General features: G+C 43.8%; 1 protein-coding gene across 1 annotated transcript; it reads left to right on the top strand.

The window, feature by feature from the left end:
- The first annotated feature begins 570 nt into the window (after positions 1 to 570).
- On the top strand, positions 571 to 22,292 carry LOC123024229 (vomeronasal type-2 receptor 26-like). The gene is made up of 6 exons (XM_044431651.1): positions 571 to 726; positions 4,624 to 4,750; positions 7,870 to 8,785; positions 16,265 to 16,541; positions 21,165 to 21,291; positions 22,246 to 22,292. The coding sequence occupies exons 1-6, from the start codon at positions 571 to 573 to the stop codon at positions 22,290 to 22,292; spliced, it is 1,650 nt and encodes a 549-aa protein (XP_044287586.1).
- Positions 22,293 to 23,868: the final 1,576 nt, after the last annotated feature.

Here is a 23,868-nt window from a genome sequence, read left to right as displayed (position 1 = left end):
TTAGAGAGGAAGCATGTCTGGGTGAAAACTGTCTTTTGGTGATGATTCTCATTTTCCACTGGGGGTAAAAATAATTTGAGATAAAAAGTCCAGTTAGACATCAGTGTGTGTGTGTGTGTGTGTGTGGGCACACACATTCCATCTAAGGAAGAGTTCATCCACCTTCAAAATAGAAAGCAAGTAGGTACCTATAGTGCATCCTGGGTCCCTGTTTTGGACTGGAGGCTTCTTCTAAGGCCCCAAGCAAGTTGCACATGAATAAGACGTTCTCACTACTGTGTCTCACCAGATGAATGGTCAAAACATTAATGAGATTAAACAACTTCCCACTATTCATTCATTTATGTATTCCTAAGTCACTTCTGTGTCTCCCCTATATGGTCAAAACATTCATTGAATTAAAGATCAATTCAATTAGAATTAAAACTAAAAACATTGAAACATTTTGCACAGTGCAAATGCAAAATAGCTCTGATGAGATTTATACTGAGTCAACATGCACATGGCATTTTGCTTTCATTAAATGGAAAGTGACAAAGCAATCTCTCCATTGTCATGTTTTTCAGTTTGATGCCTCCAAAGTACTGGCAGATCTTGGCCTTTGTGTTCGCCATCTGGGAGGTGAATGAGAATCCCCGACTCCTGCCCAACCTCACCCTGGGCTACGACTTCTATAAGTCCTATATTGATGGAAGAACCATCTCCTATGCCATGCTGCAGCTTCTTGTGGGTGGGGAGAGCACCCTTCCCAATTACAGTTGTGGGAGAAGGAATAACCTTCTGGCCATCCTTGAAGAGGCTAAATCTGACCTTTCCACCCATATTTCCACAATGTTGGGCATCTACAAAATCCCACAGGTAGGAATTGGGAGGGGAGAGGAAGCCAAGTACATAGAAATCATAACCAAGCATGTGTTTGGCGCATGTGTGTTAAGCTAGCTCTCCTGCTGCTGCTGCAGGCATCAACAGTGGCAAACTAAAACAGGGATGACCCACAGCATCCCCACCTCCAAGGTCACTTTTGAAGACCATACCTGGCTCCTGCCATGATGATTTTGCCCCCATGGGGCTGTGATCAGGCTCCATCCATACCTAGTGACAGCACCTGGAGATATTTTGGCATGCTGTCTTCAAAGCTACACCACAGTGACAATGTGGAGGGTGCCCCAGCTCCCCTCCCCCAAGTACAGAGTGGGAAAAAGAGTTGCCAGTGTGGGCATTCAGCCACTTTTACACCCAGGGGATTTTCAACCCCCTTGAGGGTTAGGGAATGGCTGTCAGGGCCCCCTCTCCCATTCCTGAAGCCTGAAGCACTTCAGTAGCACCCAGCAGAAGACACAGAAAATTGTGCTCCTGTTTGCCTGTTAAAGATGGAGTTTGTTTACCTACAGCAAAGGAGTAGAAAGTGTACAGAAATCAGAAAAACCTTTGGAACAGCCTGTGTGGAAAAAATAACCAGATAACCCCTAAATATGCCCCTGACTTTACTTAAACACAATTCTTATAAAGGGACAGAGTCCAAGCAAAGATCTAGGAGTTCAGAATTTTGAAAGCAAGTTAGCAGAAGATGAAGAGTGGAGGACAGCTCAAAGCACTTGTGTTTTACCTAGGCCTGAGCCAATCACTCTTCAGCTACTGCATTATTCACAAACTTTAGAAGGAAGGGCACAGCAGTTCCTAGAATAGTACAACCAAGACCACTCATTCCCAGTTCACTGAGTCTTCTTCTTGCTTGACTGGTTGGTGTTGCTGCACAGTTAGAGAGAAAAAAGGATTGTTCTTGGCATTTTCTTGCATAATGTCAATAACTTCAAGTTAATAGTTGCTTCTAGGAGAGGTAAGGTGTCACTGCGACGTGCAATCCAGACTGACCACCATTTGAACAATAAAGTCCAAATGCTCAAAAACAAGCATTGATAGAGCAGTGTGTCTGCATCTGTGTATCTCCTGAAGTAGAAGACCTCTTGCACTATATTCTTCATTGTTCATTATATTGTGAACCTAGGAAATTTTTTTTTTTTACTTTTTTACTACCTGCTTACTCTGATTCAGAGAAGTTAGTGATTTTGTTGTCAGATGTTGATGCATGCGTGTCTTATCGAGTCTCTTTATTTATTTATTTATTTATTTATTTATTTATTAAAACATTTTTATGCCGCCCCATTCGCCGAAGCCTCGGGGCGGCTCACATATTTAAATTATGTGAGCTTCAAGACCTTTTTGCTCTTGAAGCTAAAAAGGTAAGGGCTAGGGAGGCTTTGAATTATACCTGCTATGTCTTTTAGTATGACGCTTGGTCTGTGTTTTAGCATTATGTTTTAATACATTTGACTTATAGTTTTCTTTGATTCAATTATTTTACATCGTTAACTTGTAACGGCCTATGACTAAATACAATAAACTGACTGACTGTCTGGCTAGCTAACACATGCACTCCCACAATGTCCCTAAAGTTCTGTCCGACACTCCATTCAGCAAGCAAAGCAATATTAAAATTGATGGATTTGTCTTTTTAAAATCCAAAGCTTGTCTGCTCAGCTATTGTTGTATGCAGAGGACTGAATACCAAATTTGGGATTGCTGACCTGGCAGGAGGAAAAATATTACTCTCCATACTATTCTGTAAAAAAACACTGCTGGCTCTAAACCACTGTCCTTTTCAGGTGACTTTTCACTCTTTGAATTCTTACTTCCCGCAATGATATCCAATCAATCCATCATCAGAAAAGCCATTCATGGCGACATCGGCTTTAGCTATCTTGCCAACCAAGCTGCTTCCACTTCCCTGGCTCTAGGTTTGGCCTAAGAAAGAAGGTTTTATGTGTATTCAGGTAAGTAGGTATCTGATCTGTGTCCTGAAAATGGAAAATCACAAAGCACCGTTTTCTTGCTTTCCTCACTAGCTCAGTTTTGGCTTTGTTATTCAAACTCTGAGTGACAAAGCCCAGTTCCCTTTCATCTACCGGATGGCCCCAGAGGAAGAAGGCCAGTTCCCTGGAATTGTCCAGCTGCTCATATATTTTGGATGGACATGGATTGGTCTATTTGCGCCAGACACAGAAAATGGTGAGAGGTTTGTGCAAGTCATATCACAGCTGCTGATCTGCCATGGAATTTGTGTCGCCTTCTCAAAAAGACTGCCACAAAGTATTGTACAACAAATGTCTTGGAGTGACCTTTTCGTGAGATGGAAACGTGTGAATACAGTTGTTTATTATGCAGACTCTCACCATGGCTGTGTTCCAATTCTCATGCTACAAAGAACACTAGAAAAGGAAGACACTGGGTCAAAAGTCTGGATCACAACAACGTTTCAGGTCATCAACATGATGTTGTCGTATGACAATGAACTTTTTGTGTCCTTTCACGGTTCATTGTCCCTTGTAAGGCTGAGCAAGAAAAGGACAAAATATGACTATTATAAACCCATATCCGTTATTCTTGAAAATGCTTTGCAGAAAAGATTTAATTGCTTTTCTTTCAAGCATGTGTTGTCCATGAAAAGTTGGATTCGATGCAAAGAGAAAGATGGAGTATGGGTTCTTCCCCCAGATGAAGTGGAGAGGGCCCTGTCTCAAGACAGCTTCAGTACCTACAACAGTGTCCAAGCCGTGGCTCATGCCCTGCAGGCTGCATCTTCATTGCATTCCAAGTGGGCATGGAGGGTGAGTGGAGTAGACAGGCTGGAGCATCAGTCACTGCAGCCATGGGAGGTATGCATGCTAGCTTGTGTTTGCCACTCCACTGCAAAAGTTACAGAATTGGGGTGAACATAAAGTTACTTTTAGTGGTAGGGTTTGGGTTGGAATTGCATCTTTGGGAATACATTTGTGACTGTGACAAACCAATGACTGAGTCGAGAAGGGATGTGCACAGGCCAGGACAGATCAGACTTGGAGGTGTGAAAGGCTAAGGAACATGCCTTCCTAGTGCTCCTTCTTTTCTGTGTCATTCCAGCTCCATGCTTATTTAAGACAAGGCCAGCACTGGAATATTTCCATGGATGAAAATGGAGAAGTTGGCTTTGATATTGTGAATTGGGTGCTGTTTCCCAATGGGACCCGGGGCAGAGTGAAAGTTGGGAGTTTCTGGCAACAGAGATCGCAGGACATAAAGCTCAGAATTCACCCAGAATCCATTGTGTGGCCTAGGCATTTTAAGGAGGTAAGGGAGAGTATTCTTGAAGAGAATTCTTGAAGAGTAGAATTTGAAGTGACTTCAGGTCCAAACCCATGCTCAGTGCAGGACTCCCAGTTAAAGCATCCCTCTTGGTGGCCTTCCACTTGCATCTTGGATGCCTTCAGGGTGGGCATCACTTAGTTCCATCACTGTACTGCTCTAGCAGTCAGGAAATTTTTGCTAATCTCTAGCCACTTTACTGCTTACCCATACTCCTAGTTCATATATGAATAGTTTGAAAAACATTGGTTCCATTACAGAATTCTGTGTGACTCCACAGTGTTACTTCCATTGATCCCTTTCCCCTGCTGCATGATCTTTAGCCAGTGACTGGTCCATAAGTGGACCCTTCTCTAATTCTTTGACTCCTAAGCGCATCTTCTACCTCCATAAACACAAATATTCCTAACACATTTTGCTCGATGCTCTTCCACTTTCTTGTAGAGCGTGCCTCAGTCAAGGTGCACTGAGCCATGTCACCCAGGTTATGTCAAGAAGGTTCAGGAAGGAGCACCGCCATGCTGCTTTCTCTGTGCTCCATGTGCAGAAGGGACCATCTCCACCCAAGAAGGTGGGTTCCTTTGGAGGAACGGAGTACTCTCGGGGAGTAGGTTAAATATTTGAGTGTGTTGAATAATCAGTCCTGCTTTAGTTTGCTAAAACTTGAAAAGCCTTTTTGTAAAACAAGAAAAAAAATTGTGGAAGGCAGGCTGGCAGCCTGTTGCCAGTAATTTAAACTGTTGCAGATGTCCCTCAAATCTAGCCAGGATGGCAATGTAACAGGATCGCTGGGCTGACCTGAGAAGGTATGAGTTCAAATTCCAGCCCAGAGGTTGGGTTAGTGGTTTTGGTCCTAATTACGACTTAGTACCCTTACCCTTTTAATACTGCCAATATTTTAATTGTTAACGTGTTCTAATTGGTGGTTTTATATTTACTATCAGAAGCTGTGCAATTGCTACTCGTATTTCAATTTCCATTATTTCTATTTCTATTTTATTAATCTGTTGTAAACCACCCTGAGACATCTGTGAAGGGATAGTATAGAAAAGCTTTAAATAAATAAATGAAATAAATACTACTCTATTGGAATAACTGGCAGGGCCGCTGGAAAAGGCAGGGACACATTCCCATGTTTGGCTTAGCAGACTTGCTGCAGTCATTGGAAAGAAACCACCCATTAATCCACTGATCTCAGCATTGTTTTTCTACTGGGATAAGCAACAACTAATCTGTGTCTCAGAGACAGCCTACCAGCCCTGCCATTGGAAAATCTCTTTCTTGCTGGGGCTTATGATGGACTCTTCCCAGCACAAAAGGGGCCCCATCTCAGGACAGATTGGCCTCTCTCCCTCCCTGAGTACACCTTGTTGTTTCCAGACCTTGATAATTGAATGACCAGAGGTAATTTCATAGCTGGGGAGCTGTCACAGAGAATGTCCTAACCTTGAAGGCCTCCTTATCTTAAATGCATTTAAGTTCTGTACCAGCCAAAGCTTTCTGGAAAATATGCATCATATCTCACCAGGATCATCTTGCTATAAGTGGAATGATAAGACTCTTTTTTCATTGAATTTTATTAATAATAAACTGCTAAAGAACAATAGAAATATAAAATACAAAATAAAAGAAAAAACAACAAAAGATTCAAACTATCCTTTTTACAGAAACAACAAGTCCACTGTTCCATCAGGACCATGGCTGTATAATATTTATTCCTTCGTCTCTTTCTTTTTTGTTTCTATTTCTAATTTCCATTCCTTCAGGAATGCTCCCTTTCATCCAGAATTGCACTGAATCCGCCAAAGACTTCATGCCCTTTCCTTTTACTAATACTTGTTCAATAAAGGAACTCCATAGTATCATTAAAATCATTCTTCTTGATCAATCCTTTTTCACTCTAATCCCACACGTCAACTTACGCTTAGCAACTATGTTCCAAATTTCTTTATGCCATTCCGTTTACCCTAGTACTTGTTTCTCCTTCCATTTCTTTGCTATTATCAGTTTTGCCTTTATCCCCTATCAGTAATTGTATTTTAAGTACTACACAGAGCTACTTATATTCCAGTATTTCTTGCATTCCCTTTATAAGAATTGTTTTTCTATATAGAATTTTTATCTCTATCTACTGTTCAATAGTTCTAGCTAATATCTATACTTAGCTTCTTCTGCCTTTTATATTACTAAAACGTGTATTGAATATATTTAAATAGGTTTTTCCCTAATACGTAACAACTATCTTAACCTTCATTATTATTTTCATTCAACGTCTCATGCTTTAATCATAAGACTCAAGGTCAACTAAATAATATAAGGTGGATAGCACTGTATTTTGAATGAGTCTTATAAAAGAGATTTATAATTGTAATAAGACTTAGGAGACAGAGAGCTATATTTTACAGTTTCACTAACACCAAACTTTAATTTACCCTAGTCCACAATTCCTCTAGTTTCCTTCACCTTCTGGTTTCTTCTTCTTCTCCAGTTGTTCTCCATCAATCAAGTTGAGGTGTAGTCTCAGTGAGATTCCGCCAACTACTCCCGGTTCCTCTGCTTGTTGGTCACCATTCATTTGGTTTGCTCCTTCAAACACCAATTCTTGAATCTGCACAGCTGCCCCAATTTTTCTTGAGATTTCTTGACTTCCTTGATCCTCTTCATCCATAAACCCAGGCTTTCAGTCTGTTCCGGTGAATTTATTATGTTACTCCTCTCCTTATACAGGACCTTCATGAGCATGTTTAAAGAAATATATTCTGCTGCTCACATAAATTGCCACATCATCAAGTCAGGGGATTATCCCTTTCTGCTTCCACTCAGAGTCTTATTGGAAGCAAGGTCTCTATGTTCTTAGCACTTTCAGGTATTTCATCAGTGCTGTTCTTATTAGGCTCCAATTAGTAGGTGACAGTAAAAAAAGAGTCATAAAAATCCTTTTCGTATTCTTCTCACAGAGTTCTGGCACTTGATTTTAGAAGGGCATGGAGGAGGAAGGGAGGAGGAATCCACCCTCAGAGATTTTGAAAGCTGTACTTGTCAGAGTCCACAAACCAGTGCCCCAACCTTCAGGTCTTTTCACAAGAGGGAAGCCTTCCCCTTTACCCTCTGTCCAGGATCATTTATCTTAGTAGTTCTTTCCAGGTATTTATCTTAGTAGTTCTATCCAATTAGGAATTCAGAGAGAGAGTTGAAAGTTAGTGACCCATTGCAATCATGACCAGATGTTCCCTGCACAATAAGACTTTATATATGACAACATTTACGCAGAGTATAACATTTTAAAAAACATTTTATTTCTTATAAAACTGACCTATTTAAAAACACGATGCAAGTAGACCCTTCGAGAATTGAATTACCCTTAAATATCTTTTAATCCCTTCACTCAGAAAGAAATCTAATCTTAGTGCTGGAAGGATGACTAAACTCAATCCAGAAGGCCAAAGATAATTCCACAGCTGTAGAATTGCCACAGAGAAGGCCATGCCTCTAGCAGCTGCACTCTAAGCCTCCCTTGCAGGCAACACCTGGAGGAAGCCCTCCAAGTGTATGGGTAGACTGCAGTTGGGAGAGGAGTTCCATCAAGCATTACAGTCACAAACCATGTTGGATCAACCTGAAATAAGACATGAACCATTAGGGATTCCACCTTGCTGCTACTGATGCTGAAATCACGCTCCCTCTTTTCAGATGCAGAGCATTGCACCAAGTGTCCAGAAGATCAGCATCCAAACCAGGACCAAGATCGATGCATCCACAAGAGTGTAACCTTCCTGTCCTATGAAGAACCTTTAGGAAGCATCCTGGCTTCCTTTGCCCTGTTCTTATCCTTAGTGTCCAGTTTTGTGTTAGGCATCTTCATTAAGTACCTAGAAACTCCAGTAGTCAAAGCCAACAACCGAGACCTTTCCTATATTCTGTTGGTGTCCCTCCTGCTTTCCTTCCTGACCTCTTTCTTATTCATTGGCCAGCCACGATACATGACTTGCCTCCTCCGACAAATGGCCTTCAGCATCATCTTCTCAGTTGCCACCTCTAGTGTGTTGGCCAAAACTATCACTGTGGTGCTGGCCTTCCTGGCCACCAAGCCAGGGAACAAGGTAAGAAGGTGGCTGGGGAAGAGCCTTGCAAGCTGCATTGTCATTTCATGTTCCAGTGTGCAGGTCGTCATCTGCTCTATCTGGCTGAACATGTCTCCACCCTTCCCAGATGCTGACATGCACTCCTTGCCTGGACACATCATCCTGCAGTGCAACGAGGGCTCTGTGGCCATGTTCTACACTGCCCTGGGCTACATGGGCTTCCTGGCTGCCATCTGCTTCACGGTGGCCTTCCTGGCCAGGAAGCTGCCCGGGGCCTTCAACGAAGCCAAGCTGATCACCTTCAGCATGCTGGTCTTCTGCAATGTCTGGGTGTCCTTCGTGCCCTCCTACCTGAGCACAAAGGGCAAGTACATGGTGGCTGTGCAGGTGTTCTCCATCTTGGCCTCCAGTGCTGGGCTGCTGGGCTGCATCTTCATCCCCAAGTGCTACATCATTGTCCTGAGGCCTGACCTGAATAAGAAGGAACATCTCATGATGAAGAGCAAGCATGCCATCTTATCAGGGCAAGAGATGTAGAAGAATTCTAGCCCTACCACAATGTGGATTAGAATCACCTGTTCTGACGGAGGTCAAAGAATTATGGAACAGATCCAGGTTTTGTTTAAATCCTGTAGTTTGTAGATAGATCCAAAAGGTGAGGGAGTTGTCTTTGTGATGTAAGAGGTGATTCCCCACATCTCTGCCAATACACTTGCTCTCCACCCTGCATCTGATGACCACAGTGTGGATGGAGTTATTTCTGCCATCATCACTGGCTCCATTTTTAGGAATCACTTACCACCAGGCGAGAGGAGGTAAGTCCCACTGATTCTTCACCCTGGCTTTCATGATCCTTCCAAGGGAGGGGTGGACACACAAGTCAGAGAAGAAAAAAGGGAATAGGCACATAGAAGTGTGGGCAATGGAGGACAGGGGAGATGAAGCTGATGAAGAAGTGGTGGAGTGCTGGGAAGATGAGATCTGATGGGAAATGATAGTTCCAGTGTTCTGATAGTTCCTCTGGTTCTAAGCCCCATTTGACCATGGAGGTCACTTTGGGCCAGTCACTCTCAGCCTAGGCATTATTACAAAGCTGATGGTGTGAAGATAACAAAAATAGTGGAGGAGAACCATGGAAGCTCTCCTGGGTTCCTCATGGGAGGAAAACAGATATCAATGCATGGTGTAATATCAAGAAGACATGAAAGGAATGCGGCAGAACAATGTGACACCAGGGCAGTTTTGATGCTGGAAATCAAGCCTAAGGAATGAAAGGGGGATAGGTGGGTTTGTGAGCCAAACCCTTCCCTTCTTGCCCTTGGCTCTAAACCACAATGAAGGCCTTTCTGATGCAGAACCTTATTGGCATTTCACATCTTATAAGATGATACAACTCCACAATCCCCCTAGCTAGCTGAACAATAGCCGCTGCTCATGCAAAGAGTGTTATTGACTCTAAACTGGAAACTGGCAAGATGTACACAAGCCCTCTACTTGGGTAGCCTGATGAGACTTCAGAACTGGGCAAGGCAATGGCTCTCCCTCCTCTCCTGAGTCTACTCCCATCTCTTCCAAAGCATGTTTGCTCTGCTGGTAGGCCTGGGAAACCACAGAGAGCAATCTTCATCTCTTCCTTCGTGCCCTCCCCTTCGGATTTTGATAAGACAGGCCCTTGGAAAGTTGGCAAAGAGTGAATCCCTGGCCAATAGATTCTGGAGATGCAGAGAGAACAGGAAAGGAAAGGAAAAATCGTTGCTTTAAAATTAGACTATCCAGCTTAAACCCTGCTTTGTGCCTTTTTCAGAACTTTGATTCCTACTTCTTATTGCTAGGAAGCCTGCAGGCATTTTTCCATTCTTTTTTCAAATGCAGGCTGGGTTGCTGAAACTTGGAGGTGTTTTAGACCAGACATGTTGTGACAATGTCACACAGTATTGACTTGGTGGGACTACTCATGCATACATTACAGTAAAGAATGCACACCTGGAATACTAAACTTACCTCACGTAGAACCATAGAATAGCATAGTTGGAAGGGGCCATGAAGGCCATTGGGTCCCACCTCCTGCTGTTGCAGAACACTACATTACACCATCCCACGCAGATGGCTGTCCAGTTTTGGCTTGAATGTCTCTAGTGTGGGAGAGTCCACCACCTCTCTAGGCAGCTGCTTCCACTGTTGCATTTCTCTGACAGTGAGGAAGCTTTTCCTGATATCCAGCCTGAATCTGGGTTGTCACAACTTGAATTGATTATTCTGTGTCCTACGCTCTGGTATGAGCAAGAAGAGATCTTGTCCTTCCTCTTCGTTGTAGCCTTTGAGGTATTTATAGAGGGATATCTGTCCCCCCTCAGTCTTCTCAAGGCTGAAAATTTTTGTTGCCCTCCTCTGGACCCTTCGTAATTTTCCTGCATCTTAAATCTTGGTAGCCAGAACTGGACACAGTATTCCAGATGAGATCTGACTGGTGGGGAGCATAGGGGAACTACTATTTCTCATGATTTAGATGTGAAGTTTCCATTAATGCATCCCAAAATAACATTTTGGGGTCAAGTTAATGTAGCAGAGCTGAAGGAGGTGTTGCTAATGTCTTATGTCTTAGCACCAGTATACGGATGTACGGATGGTGTTTCCAGAAATTAAGAGGTATTTCAAATACATTTTAAGGGGGAACGTCTTTATTTATTTATTTATTTATTTATTTATTTATTACAATTGTTATGGCATAAGAAGTTACAATTTGAAGACAGACTGATTTTGAGCAGGAACAGGTAGCTTCATTATTTATATTAAAATACATATGTAGATCAGTGACTTTCCTCTTCAAAAGTTGTACAGAAGATCTTATGTAGACAATTATTAGACAACTGACCTCGCAGTGACCATTTGTATTTTGATAGTGTGAAGTCCTTTGAGGAAGATGCAATCTGAAGCAAGGAGTCAAAGAGCTGGAAGAGGGTGTGTAACTTCATTTTAACAGAAACACTATGATTCCCAGTTTGATCCTCCCCAACCATTTCTAGTTCCAGAGCAACCACGCATAGGTCCTGCACCTTAAGAGGAATCCCTGAATGAAGATTTTTCTTCTGGCTTCCCAACCTATGCTCTCCTACATTAAAGTCTTGGATTCTGAAATAAGATGAAATGCATTGCAGCCTGCCCTCTGGTTGAACCCTTAGAATGATCTCTCCTTTCCTTCCCCCTCCCCATTCCTTTGGTTTGGCCTGTGTATGAACCAAAGCGTGTCTGGGGTACAAAATCTCCCAACATTTGATTCAGAAAAGGCCTGTGGGGTGTTTTCATGACCCCAGACAAAGGACATTTCAAGAAACAAAAATGATTAACTACAGTTCCCCTTCATCTCTTTTGAAAGCCACAAGCTGGAGCTAAACTCTCCAGCAATAAGAATGAAACTTGAACATATTTTTATGCTGATTTGAAGGCCTGGAAGGTGTTGGTGTCCGTGCGAACTAGACATTTCTAACATGGAACATAAATGTGTCTCTTTCCCAAACAGGAAAAGTTTGGATGAGCTCACTGGTTATAGTAATGGGGAGAAAAAGGGTAATCTTGGCAGCCAGCAGTTCTGCCTATATCATTGGTCATTGTGGTTTATCCAGGAAGAGACCTTCAATCAGCAGAGTCCAGAAAGGGAGCAGGGCTGGAAAACTGTCAGACATTATGGTGTGTTCATGTATATCAGGGACGAGGAAGATGAGGCCTTTCTGATGTTCTTGGACTGCATCTCCCATCATTCTTCACTACTGGTTATTAGAGTTGGGGCTGATGGGCTTACACACCCACAATATTGGGAGTGCTATATGTTCTCCACTTTTTTCGCACATTTGTTATGGTTCCTACTTCTTTGGTTGGAGATTCTCCAATAGATTTTCAGCCAACCACACATTTCCCCTTCACCAAAGCTTGCTGGAAGAGAAACCCTCTTCGGAAAGTTCTTGCAAACATGTTTTCCTGCAGCTCCGCAGCTGTGCCTCAAACCATGCAGAAGGTCCCTGAACTTGCAGAAGTCATAGTTCACCTTGTAATTATGAAAACATAGTGATTTCAGCTGAATCATGCTCAGGAGACCTACTTTTTCTGGACGATGCCTTGGAGACCACTAGACTTGAGGACAATGCGAGGCCACTTCTTGCATGGTGCCTAGAAACAGTGGTGCATAAAATGCCTCCTGTGTCCCTGAAGGGCTTGGACTGAAATGAGGCTGGGAGGACCGTGCCTATGGTAGAATTCAAGAGACAGTCCCTTTGCTCCGGGGCAACTGGCCCATGTGAATGCACTGCTGCCTTGGTGGGGCTGCAGATGTCCTACCTTCTGTCCAGCAGGCTGTGGATGTGAGCGGAGCAAGCAGAAGGAGCCAGGATGCTTCCCCTGCTGCTGCTGCTCCCTCATGCAGCCTGTGAGCCCCAGAAAGAGAAATGCTCCTTAGATGCGCTACACGATCAAGATGGAGCATCAAATTATTATCAACCAGGAGATTATCTCATTAGTGGAGTCATTTCCTCACAATATTTTAAATGCCATGAACCGTATGTCTTCTTCAAGTCCCCTTTCACCAGGACTGATCGGTAAGTAATGAGGAATTCATGATCCCAGCCTTTCAGTGCATACTCTTTGGTCACCCTGCTCAGCTCTAACAGTTCGTTCTCCCTGCTTTGGTCCCCCGGTGCTTTCTGAAGGAGAATCAAGCACTCTATAAATACAAGGGAAGCATCTAACTCAGTCTGGCTGCATATACCTGGGTAATCCTTGCATAATTAGAACTCAAACAGCAAAGGTTCTCCTTGCTTTAGAGCATGTGAAGAGACCAAGACAATTGCCTGGATTGCTTAGATAATTTCTGGTGCTCTCCCATGTGCCACTGCTAGTTGGTGGTAGCAGGAAAGGAGCTTTCTCTTTAGTGTCCCCAGCAGGATCTTCCCAGGGTGGGCCATCTGGTATTTAGTATATTATATTAAATATAATAAATTCCTTAAGTGGAATGAATGTGTCCAGCAGCCTCCCCAAGCCAGGTGGTCTTCAGAGGCTTTTGAACTGCATCTCCCAGAATTCCCATCCAGCAGGGACACTGAGTGGGAATTCTGGATGTTGCAATCCAAAAGTATCCAGAAGGCACAAGGTTGGGAAAGGCTGCTGTACTCAATCATTGCATTTACAGAATTTATTATATTTAAGCAATATGCAAATAACAAAAATGAATAAACAGAATGAAATGTGCATTTAGACCCAATGCATGGCTCTTCCAACAAGCACTGCATCTTTAATCAGTTATCCTGTTAATTTTACTGCTGGCTCTTTAATATTTTAAATACAGTTAATCTCTGAATATTCCTGTTGTCATTTGTTGTTATTTCACTGTTTTGTAGTGAAAGCTACCCCAAGACAATCTGCTAGATGAGTGGTGTAGATACATCAGGTAGGGAAAGGGAGAGGGAGAAGGAGAGATCTAAGCATTTCAGTTGCAATGACTCTAAAGCAAGTGAAATGAAATCCATTGTGCAACTGAACATTTGGAGAGAGTGGAGCGTGACATTTCAGCTACTGTTCCTTGATACAAGAATGGGGGTGTTATTCTGGAGGATTAAGGGTTTTAGATTCTCAAATACATCTCTGATATAATGTCCTGGAAGCTGTCAACAGAAATTATGCACAATCTCCAACACTGCCATTGCAATGAAATAAAGGAAAGCAGTGATTCACTGGGGTGAAAAATGATGGATGTCTGTGATGGGACTCTAAATACTTGACCCTTGGCAATCAGGGTTTCATTTCCTGAAGCTGGATCCTAAAATCAGAGGAAGAATTTCCACAAAGAGAGGAAGTAGTTCTTTCCACACAGTAAAAGAAAAAGAATGTGGAGTAATTGTGGACAATAGGCTAAGTATGAGCCAACAATGTGATGAAGCTGCCAAAAGGGCAAAAGCTATTTTGGAATGCATTAACAGAAGTATCACATCCAAATCATGAGAAATAATTAATTTCCCTGTACTCCTCACTAGTCAGAGCTCATTTGGAATACTGGTCCAGGTCTGGACACCAAGATTTAAGAAAGATGCAGAAAATTTCAGAGGAGAGGAACAAAAATGATCCAAGGTTTGGAAACACTGCGCTATGAGGAAAGACTGGGAGAACTGGGCATGCTCATCCTTAAGACTGATGGGAGATATGGTATCCCTCTATAAGTACCTCAAAGGCTGTCACAAAGAGAAAGAGAAAGATCTCTTCCGGCTGATATGAGAGTATAGGACACAGAATCAAGTCAAATTGTGACAACTCAGATTCAGGTTGGATATCAGGAAAAGCTTCCTTACTGTCAGAGCAATAGGACCGTGGAGCCAGCTGCCTAGGGAGGTGGTGGACTCTCCCATCCTAAAGACATTCAAAAAGAATCTGGACATCTATCTGGGTGGGATGGTGCAATTTGGTGTCCCACAACAACTGGGGGTTGGAACTGATGGCCTTCATGGCCCCTTCCAACTCTACTATTCTATGAATATACGATTCAAACTCTCTGCATTTAGAAACAATGAGAAACCTGTCAAGTTTATTTTTCTTTTATTTATTCTCATATAACCCCAGTCCTCTATCAGCTCCATTGGCTTCCCATCGAAGTCCAGGCTCAATTCAAGGTGCTAGTTATTACCTATAAAGGCCTAAATGGCTTGGGACCTGGATACCTAAAGGAACGCCTTCTTTCCTATTTGCCCTCCTGCCCCCTGAGATAGGCAACAGAAGCCCTCCTCCAGGAACCCTCTGTGAAAGATGTTAGAAGACAGACTACCAGGAGGAGGACCTTCTCCGTGGTGGCACCCCGAATATGGAATGCACTCCCCAGAGAGGTCCGCCTGGTGCCGTCATTATATGTTTTTCAGTGCCAGGTTGAGACCTTTTTATTTAATCAATATTTTAAGATGTTTTAATACTGAATTTTCTGTTGCATTTTATTAACTTGCAGCCAGAGTGGGTTGTCAAATTACCTATGTTGTAAGCTGTCCAAAGATGCAAGTAATTGGATGGCCTACAAATTTTATAAATAAATAAATAAATAAATAAACAAATAAATTCCACATTTTTCTTTTAAAGAACTCAGAGCAGCTCAATTCATTCTCCTCCTCCTGCTCCCAATCTTATCCCCACAACAACCTTTTGAGGTAGGTTGGACTGAGGGGTAGTGACTGGCCCAAATACACCCTGTTTGCTCCATGGCCAAGTGGGCACTAGAACCCAGGTCATCTGAACCCCAGCCCCATGTTTTACCCACTGCATAACACTGGCTCACCACATTAGTTTAATACACTGAAGGTGACTGGATAAGACGAGATTCCCACAGCCATCTAAGATTCCCACAGCCAACAAGCAAGAGAATAAAAAAGCACTTTCAGTCGAACTAATGAATATGTCCAAGACCTTCTATGTCCTTTCCCCGATGCAGCAAAAGAAAAGGATGATATATTGAGCTGCAAATTGAAGTGAAAAGGATGCAGTTGCCATTTTCTTGACACTAACTGGCTGCTCCTTTGGCAGATTGTGTCAGATGTGATGGAAACTGGGCTCAGTAGGACACTCCTGGATGTCATGTTTCTGGTATATGCTGATCCAGTGCCCTTTTTACATGCAGAAAAACTTTGAAGATAATTCCAGTGAGGAAATGATGAATTCATCTTAACTATCATAAGGTGTCATACTGTTCTTCAAAGGTTGTCACTCTCCCATATTAGAGAACTGGGCATAAAATCTCCATCTTTGGTTTGAATCCGCAATGAAAAATTAGTGTACATTACAAAGAGAGTAGATTCTCTGCACCTTGAAACTTTGTAGCCATTCCATGAGGACCAGTACCTCTCATATTTCTATTTCCTGAAAGGTTTTTCAATTTATAAAAGGAAAGAGTAAGATTTATTTCTCAATGTATGAAGGATGACAATGTGATATATGAGGTATGAATTTTATGTTTACTGATTGTTTTGCAGTTTGCTGTTTTCAAGGTACTGGCACATCCTGGCCTTCCTGTTTGCCATTCAGGAGGTCAACCAGAATCCTGGGCTCCTGCCCAACATCACCCTGGGCTACAACATCTATGAGAGCCATTTTTATGGAAGAACTACCTCCTATGCCATGCTGCAGCTGCTAGTGGGTGGGGGAGCCAACCTTCCCAATTACAGCTGTGGTAAAAAGAAGAACCTGCTGGCCATTCTTGAAGGGTCTGAATCTGACCTCTCCATCCTGATTTCAGCCATGTCAGGCATCTACAAGATCCCACAGGTATGAATGGGGAGGGAGGGGAGGTCAGCTGCATCTAAATGAGAGTCTGATGGTCCTCTGGAGGGTGCTTTGGGGGAGAGTGGTGGCAGGGGTGCTTTAGGACAGGAGCTATCCAACTACTCCTGAGGATGAGCTCAAGCACCATGGATTACTTCTTTAAATGTCAGACTGAAACTCAAAGTGGATACCCAGTCCCCTGCTAGCCCCTAATGGTCATTCTGGGGCTCCACAGGGACAGTACACTCTTCCCTTGCCTACACATGTCCCCTGACCCTACAACCTTTTATGTACATCCTTTCCCCTTGTAATTCCTGAGTAAGGCTGTGAGGTGTCCCCACAATATTAACATTTGCTCTAAGCCTTAGAGTCTAAGGGGAAAGGCCAAAGCAGCACACCTAAGCCTTTGTCTTAGGTGGCTTAGCTATCCTGGTCTTCTACTGTCAAGAAGCCCCAATGATTGGTAGCACCATGAAGCATGCTTTGGATAGTGCAGTGTTTTCATACTCATTCTAGTTAAGAGAGGGCTTAGTGGTTTCCAATTCCTGACTTTTCTGTATCATGTCATATTTGAGCATGGCCATTTCAGAGTGGTGAACGACACAAGATGAGGCAGGGAGAATACAGAAACCCAGAAACAATAAAACCAGGTTGCAGTGACAGTCTTGAGGTTATGACCACTTTTCCCATGGTGGGCAACAGATCTCTATCCAGGAAAGGTCACAGCTGCAAGCTGATCAAAGATGGAGCACAGCACTCCAAGTCTCTCCAATCACTTGGGGATCCAGACAAAGGATGTGGATGGAGCAGTAGCCTGAGACAACAAACCTGATCTTTCCAAGCAGATGGAACCCCATCTGAAAAGGGCAGTGGTTCTATCTCAGGAACCTCTTCATCCAGCCCATCACTGAGTCCAAACACTGATTTTGGACTTGCTCAGCCCTCCAAATTCAGATATCAGAAGGAAATAGAGATGTGTCATTAACATACTGATGGCACATACTTCCAGATCCCCGAATGAGTGATCCCCACAGCTTCGTGTGAATGTTAGCATTAGGGACAAGGTGATACCCTGTAGAACTTCATCCCTCATGATCTAGAGCTCTGCTCTTCAGCCTTAAAGCAAAACTTTGAAAACTTTCCTCTCTCTTCCTTTCCCCATTAGCTCAGTTATGGGTTTGCTGCTCATGTTCTTAATGACAAAACACACTTCCCTTTTGTCTACCGGATGGTCCCAAAGGAAGAAACCCAATACCCAGGGCTTGTTGAAATGCTTCTGTATTTTGGATGGACGTGGGTTGGTCTCTTTGCTGCGGACAATGACAATGGGGAGAGATTCATGCAGGTCTTGACACCTTTGATGCTCAGCAACGGCATTTGTGTTGCCATCTCACAAATGCTGCCTTGGAAAATCATACATGTGAAGGAACTCTCCTTCAGGTGGGGACCCGTCAATGTGGTTGTTTTCTATCCAGATGCTCACTCAGGCTGTGCTCCAATTATACTAATGCAAAATAATCCCGAATTGAAACAAACTGGGACAAAAGTCTGGATCACAACCACTTTTCAGGATATCAATTTGAACTTGTCTTACAAACATTATAACTTCCTATTCCTCCATGGTTCTTTCTCCTTCATACCAAAGTCACCAAAAAAGACCATAAATGAGTACTATGCACCATTTTTCTTTCCTCTGCAATTGTTTTGGCAGAAAGCCTTCCATTGTTTCTCTTTCAACCATAAGTTGTCTATGAAACATTGGAGAAGATGCACCAAGAAAGAGCACCTGGAGGCCCTGCCTCAGGAGGAGGTGGAGAGGGCCCTATCACAAGACAGCTTCAGGACATTCAACAGTGTCCAAGCCATGGCCCACGCCTTGCAGGCTGCATCTTCATCCCAATACAAGTGGTGGTTGATGGTGGGTCAAGGAAAGAGGCTGGAACATCAAAGTCTGCAGCCCTGGCAGGTATTCCCTTTTCTTTTGCAATATCATGGTGAAAGACCTTCATGATAAATGCATCACAAGTCAGACAGAAGGCCAATCCATTATGTGGGCATTTAGTCAAAGTGATCAAAGGATTCCTAACATGTTCTCCTGGCTAAAAACCCATAGACCACTTGAGAACTTGCAAGTGATCATTTTTCAGAGTGTTTGGTGGTGCTGTTCAGCACTCAAGGGTAGCTCTACCACAAAGTTTTGATTACTGGCAGGTGGCTGAAGTGCAAAATCTCCTGCTGCCCTCTCATTTCATTTATTTATTTATTTATTAAAGGCTTTTCTATCATGTCCCCTACAGACATCTTGAGATGGCATACAATAAATACTGCTGGTCTCTTCATGGGCTCCTCAGGACATCCCAGTGGTTTCTTCAAACACTTCCTATATCTTCTGTCCCTCACCATCCATCTCTTCTCAAAGAATGCAAGGCCAACATACTGGACATATTTTCATGTTTTCTCAGTGCAGGTTCTTCTCTCTCTCTTTTTAGCTTCACACTTTCTTAAGAGAAGTCCAAGGTTCTAATATGTCCATGGAGGGACTATATTGGAGTGAGAATGGGGAACTGGAAGCAAACTTTGACATTGTGAATTGGGTGCTGTTTTCCAACCAATCTTCTGGAAGGGTGACCATTGGGAGTGTGAAGAGGCAGTCATCATCTGATGCAAAGTTCACCATTAACCCAGAAAAGATTGTTTGGCCGAGGCAGTTTAATGGGGTAGGAGAAATTATCTGTGCCCAGTTTTGGGGTTGTGGTATCTGTTTGGTTTCAATACTGAATTGAAGGGCATTCAGGGAAGCACAACAAAAATGATCAGGGGGCTGGAGCAGCTCCCCCATGAGGAGTGGCTGCAATAATTGGGGCTGTTGAGTTTGGGGGAAAAGGTAAGACATTTTTCTCCCTCTCCCATAACACTCAAACCTGGGATCATCCCATGAAGCTGATGGGTGGGAAGTTTAGGACAGATAAAAGAAGGACTTCTTCATAAAGCATATATTTAAACTATGGATTTTGCTGCCAAGGGAGGTGGTGATGGCTGTCAATCTGGATGGCTTTAAAGAGGGCTTGAAATGGTATCTCATAAGGGATTAGGAAATGTTTCCTGACTGCAGAGCTGTACAACAATGGAACTCATGACCTTGTCTCTCCCACACTAGAAGCGTTCAAGGTGCAACTGGACAGCCATCTGAGGAAGGTTTAACTGGGAGTCCTGCGCTGAGCAGACAGTTGGACTCAATGGCACTCCGGCCCCTTCCAACTCTGCTATTCTGTGATTTTATGAGGGAGGCAATTATCAGTGGCTACTAGCCTTGCTGGCCATGTGCTACTTCCTTTGCTAGAGGCAGACTGCCTACGTACCCCAGTTGCTGAAGAGCTTGGGAAGAAGAGGGTCTTGCACCCATTCTGATCCCATGGACAGCTTTTTTGCCACCATGTGAACAGAGGGATGGACCTTGGGTCTGATCCAGCAGAGTCTTTGTCATGTTCTTATGTCCTTAATATGGGGAGCCATGCATATCAATGAAATTCTATGCTCTGCCCAACCACCCTGCTTTCTGATTAATGTCCTCATTTCTCAAAATATATTTGGCCAGGAGTAGGCAATTTCTCACCTTCTAGATGTTTTGGCCTACAGTGCCCAGCAGTCCTTACAATTGACTATGCTGGTCATGACTGATGGGAGATGTAGGCCAAAATATCTGGAAGACCACAATTAGCTCATTCTTGCACTAGGGGATCTGGTCAGCAAAATTCCCATCCTAGTCCACACTTTCATGGCAACCTTTGGTGAGCTTTCTTAACAACATCTTGAACTGCCAAAAGCAAAACAGATGAAGAAAATCTTGGCTAGAGAAAGAGGAACACTGGAAGCATTAGTTGGAAGTAACAGACCAGATCTTTCTCCCCACAATCTGGCTCCCCAAAAGGGAAAGCCCTTTGGCTCCATCCCTTTGGTGGCCCAGTTGTAATGCTTCAGCTCTCCTCACCTGATACCATCTCCAGCGGCTTGCAGGAAGCTTCTTGGAAGGGGTGAAGGATCAAGGGACCAGTCTGGCAAGAAGCCATATTTTCTGCTCCAGAAATTCTCTTTGGGATTGCCACAACTAGAAGTTAGGAGGTGCAAGGTAAAGCCTTGCAATCTTAGTTGGGATTATTTGGTGTTCACTCTCGGCAGGGAGGAGATGTTTGTACCAGTTGGCAATCTATTTCTGTTTGTTGTTTCTGTTACTCGACTGTGTCTTGCATCTCTCAATTTTGTTCACTACCTTGGATCTAATTACAAACACATAATTAGGACAGAAGTGTTGAAACAAACCACACACCAGAGAATTCCCCCTCTCGTGCCTCCGTGAATGAAAAATACTTCCCTGAAGAGAGGTGTCAAACTCACCTCTCTACAACTTGAGATCCCATGGGGACCATTCCAGATGCTGTGACACACTTCCACACTCCACATGGCCATTTCATCACACAGAGTGAATCCAGTTTTGTCAGGTGGGTTTATCCATTAAACACAATTTTACACTGTTTCCGATGAATTGCCTTCTTTAGCACTGTGACACACTTCCATAGATACAAAACCTTCTAACCCATTTTCATTCATGCTCCTTCTCTTTGTTGCCAGACTGTCCCTCGTTCCAAGTGTGTTGAGAGCTGTCATCCCGGATCTGCCAAGAAGATCCAGGAAGGAGAGCCCCCATGCTGCTACACCTGTGCTTCCTGTGGAGATGGAACCATCTCCACTCAGGAAGGTGAGTGACTGCCAAGAAAATCGTGGTCCCTTGGGAACCAGGGCACTGGGCTGACTCTGTCAAAGTCCTACATTGGTAATTGGGGACTTCTTTATCCACGGCCATTTGCAATTAGGGAGGGTCTTGGGAGAGAGAACTTTGGGAATGCACATCCTCCTAAGGCCCTGATTTCACTGGAAGGCTGACCTCAGGCCAGCTCTGATGATGGGTGAAGATCAGCATCAAGAAAATCTACCCGGAATCTGGTTCTCTCTTGCTTCTTTCCCATGCTTGGCCCTGACCTAGGAAGCAAACCAAGTTGAGATCAAGTCCACAAATGCTCAGGAACATTAGTGGGTCTCTTCTTTACACTAAGCTTTTCTTCCACTAAGTCTTCAAGTCACCTGTGCTGGTGGATGCATAACCCTTGCTAGTTAAAGCCCACTCCTGCCTGGGAGAGGCAACCTGGCAGGAATCAGATTGTGAGTGTCATTGGGAAGTCCATTCCAATGGAAGTACTCCACATGGCCATTTCATCACACAGAGTGAATCCAGTTTCATCAGGTAGGTTTATCCACTAAACGCAATTTTACACTGTTTTTGATGAATAGCCTTCTTTTGCACTATTTTATTATTCTGGTTGTAAAAGTCAGTCTAAAAAAAGAATCCTGAGAGATGTGCTCAAAGTCATTCAATAATTGTATTAAATATTTTGTTTTTTTCATGGAGATTTTAAAGGATTTTTGAACTGGATCTCATCAGGAAATCCATAGTTTTAGACTCCACTATGAACTCCATGAAGTGAGCTGTTAGAAAAGATAGGAGGCATTCTGTGGATCTCAGCCTTGGTCCATGCTCTCTTCTGCTCCGTGCCCCTTTTAATGGAAAGGGATGTGGCTCCATCACACTGAGGAAGTCTCCTGTGGCAGGCACAAATCTCTGTCCTTGTTTCAATGTCCTTTCCATCCTCTGCAGTGTTCATGAGAGCTGACACTGAGAACTTATCCTACAGGTTGTTGTGAAGATCCATAATGGGATTACCATATGGATGTCACCATGTTTGGCTTAAGACATTGGCTATGCCAAATTAGAACAACATAGCAGGATGTCTGGATGCTCACTCATGCCATCAAGCCCAGCATTAACTGTCCTACTCGGGCTGACAGCAGCTCTGCAGTGTCTCGCAGAAGCATCTTTCCTAGGCTCATGAGATGAGAACCATCTGTGCTTGAGGAGTCCAAGGGCTGAAACTCCTGAGCATGAGGAGTCTCTCGCTTTGCCCCACTTGAGCTGGTGGTTTGCTGACTGTTCCACATCCCATTAGCATAGAACACTGCTGGAAGCTTAACCCAGTCTCCGTCTTTTCAGATGAAGAGCACTGCAGCATGTGCCCAGAAGATCAGCATCCCAACAAGGATCAAGATCAGTGTGTCCTCAAACAGATAATCTTTCTGTCTTATGCAGAACCTTTGGGGATCTCCCTGGTTTCCTTTGCCCTGCTCTTGTCCTTAACCACAGGGTGTTCCTTAGGAATCTTCATTAAATACCAAGGAACCCCATTGTGAAGGCCAACAATCAGGACCTCTCCTATGTTCTCCTTCTTTCACTCCTGCTTTCCAGCATGTCCTCCTTCCTGTTCATTGGGCAGCCAAGGAAAATGACTTGCCTGCTCCGACAAACAGCCTTCAACATCATCTTTTCAGTTGCTGTCTCTTCTGTGTTGGCCAAAACTATTGCTGTGATGCTGGCTTTCCTGGCCACCAAGCCAGGCAACAAGATGAAGAGATGGCTGGGGAAGAGTCTAGCCAACTCCATGGTCATTGTTTGTTCCATGGTCCAAGTTGTTATCTGTTCCATCTGGCTGGACATGTCTCCACCCTTCCCAGATTCTGATATGCACTCCCAACCTCAAGAGATAATCCTGCAGTGCAGTGAAGGCTCTGTGTCCATGTTCTACGCAGCCCTCGGCTACATGGGCTTCCTGGCTGCCATCTGTTTCACAGTAGCTTTCCTGGCCAGGAAGCTGCCTGGAGCCTTCAACGAAGCTAAGCTGATCACCTTCAGCATGCTGGTCTTCTCCAGTGTCTGGGTGTCCTTCGTGCCTTCCTACCTGAGTACAAGTGGGAAATACATGGTGGCCATGCAAGTCTTCTCCATCTTGGCCTCCAGTGCCGGGTTGCTCACTGGCATCTTTCTTCCTAAGTGCTACATCCTTGTCCTGAGGCCTGGTCTGAATACCAAAGAACATCTCATTCTAAAAGCTTAAGTTGACACCTGAACAGTGCCAGAGGTGAAGAGTTCCAGCCTCACCACAATCTTCATAAGAACTGCATGTTCATACAAAAGAAAAGGAATACAGATCATACCTGGGGCCTGCTCTTCTCCCATGTTTGCTGGCCTGATCTCACCTGTGTGGCACTGGTACCACCTCCCACTGCAGAGAGCCAGATAATCACTGCATTCCTGAGCCCAGTAGGGACCAGGTGACACAAGGAGCCACAAGGGTCCTTCTCTTGACTCTGGCGTGGCTCCTGAGGGTCAGCAGCTCCTGAGTCCCCAATTCTTCCAACTTTGACACCAACTTTACTTTCTCTTTTG

The sequence above is a fragment of the Varanus komodoensis genome, unplaced genomic scaffold, assembly GCF_004798865.1.
Source record: "Varanus komodoensis strain SLA01 unplaced genomic scaffold, ASM479886v1 scaffold228, whole genome shotgun sequence".
NCBI lineage: Eukaryota > Metazoa > Chordata > Lepidosauria > Squamata > Varanidae > Varanus > Varanus komodoensis.
This window is presented reverse-complemented; position numbering and strand designations above follow the sequence as displayed.

What these genes read in the sequence shown, in the direction of transcription:
- LOC123024229 (XM_044431651.1), top strand. Translation starts at nt 571, where the DNA reads ATGCCTCCAAAGTACTGGCAGATCTTGGCCTTTGTGTTCGCCATCTGG. An exon ending in AAGCATGCCATCTTATCAGG is followed by an intron (nt 8,786 to 16,264) that starts GCAAGAGATGTA and finishes GCTGTTTTCAAG; the next exon opens with GTACTGGCACATCCTGGCCT. An exon ending in GCATCTACAAGATCCCACAG is followed by an intron (nt 16,542 to 21,164) that starts GTATGAATGGGG and finishes CTTTGTTGCCAG; the next exon opens with ACTGTCCCTCGTTCCAAGTG.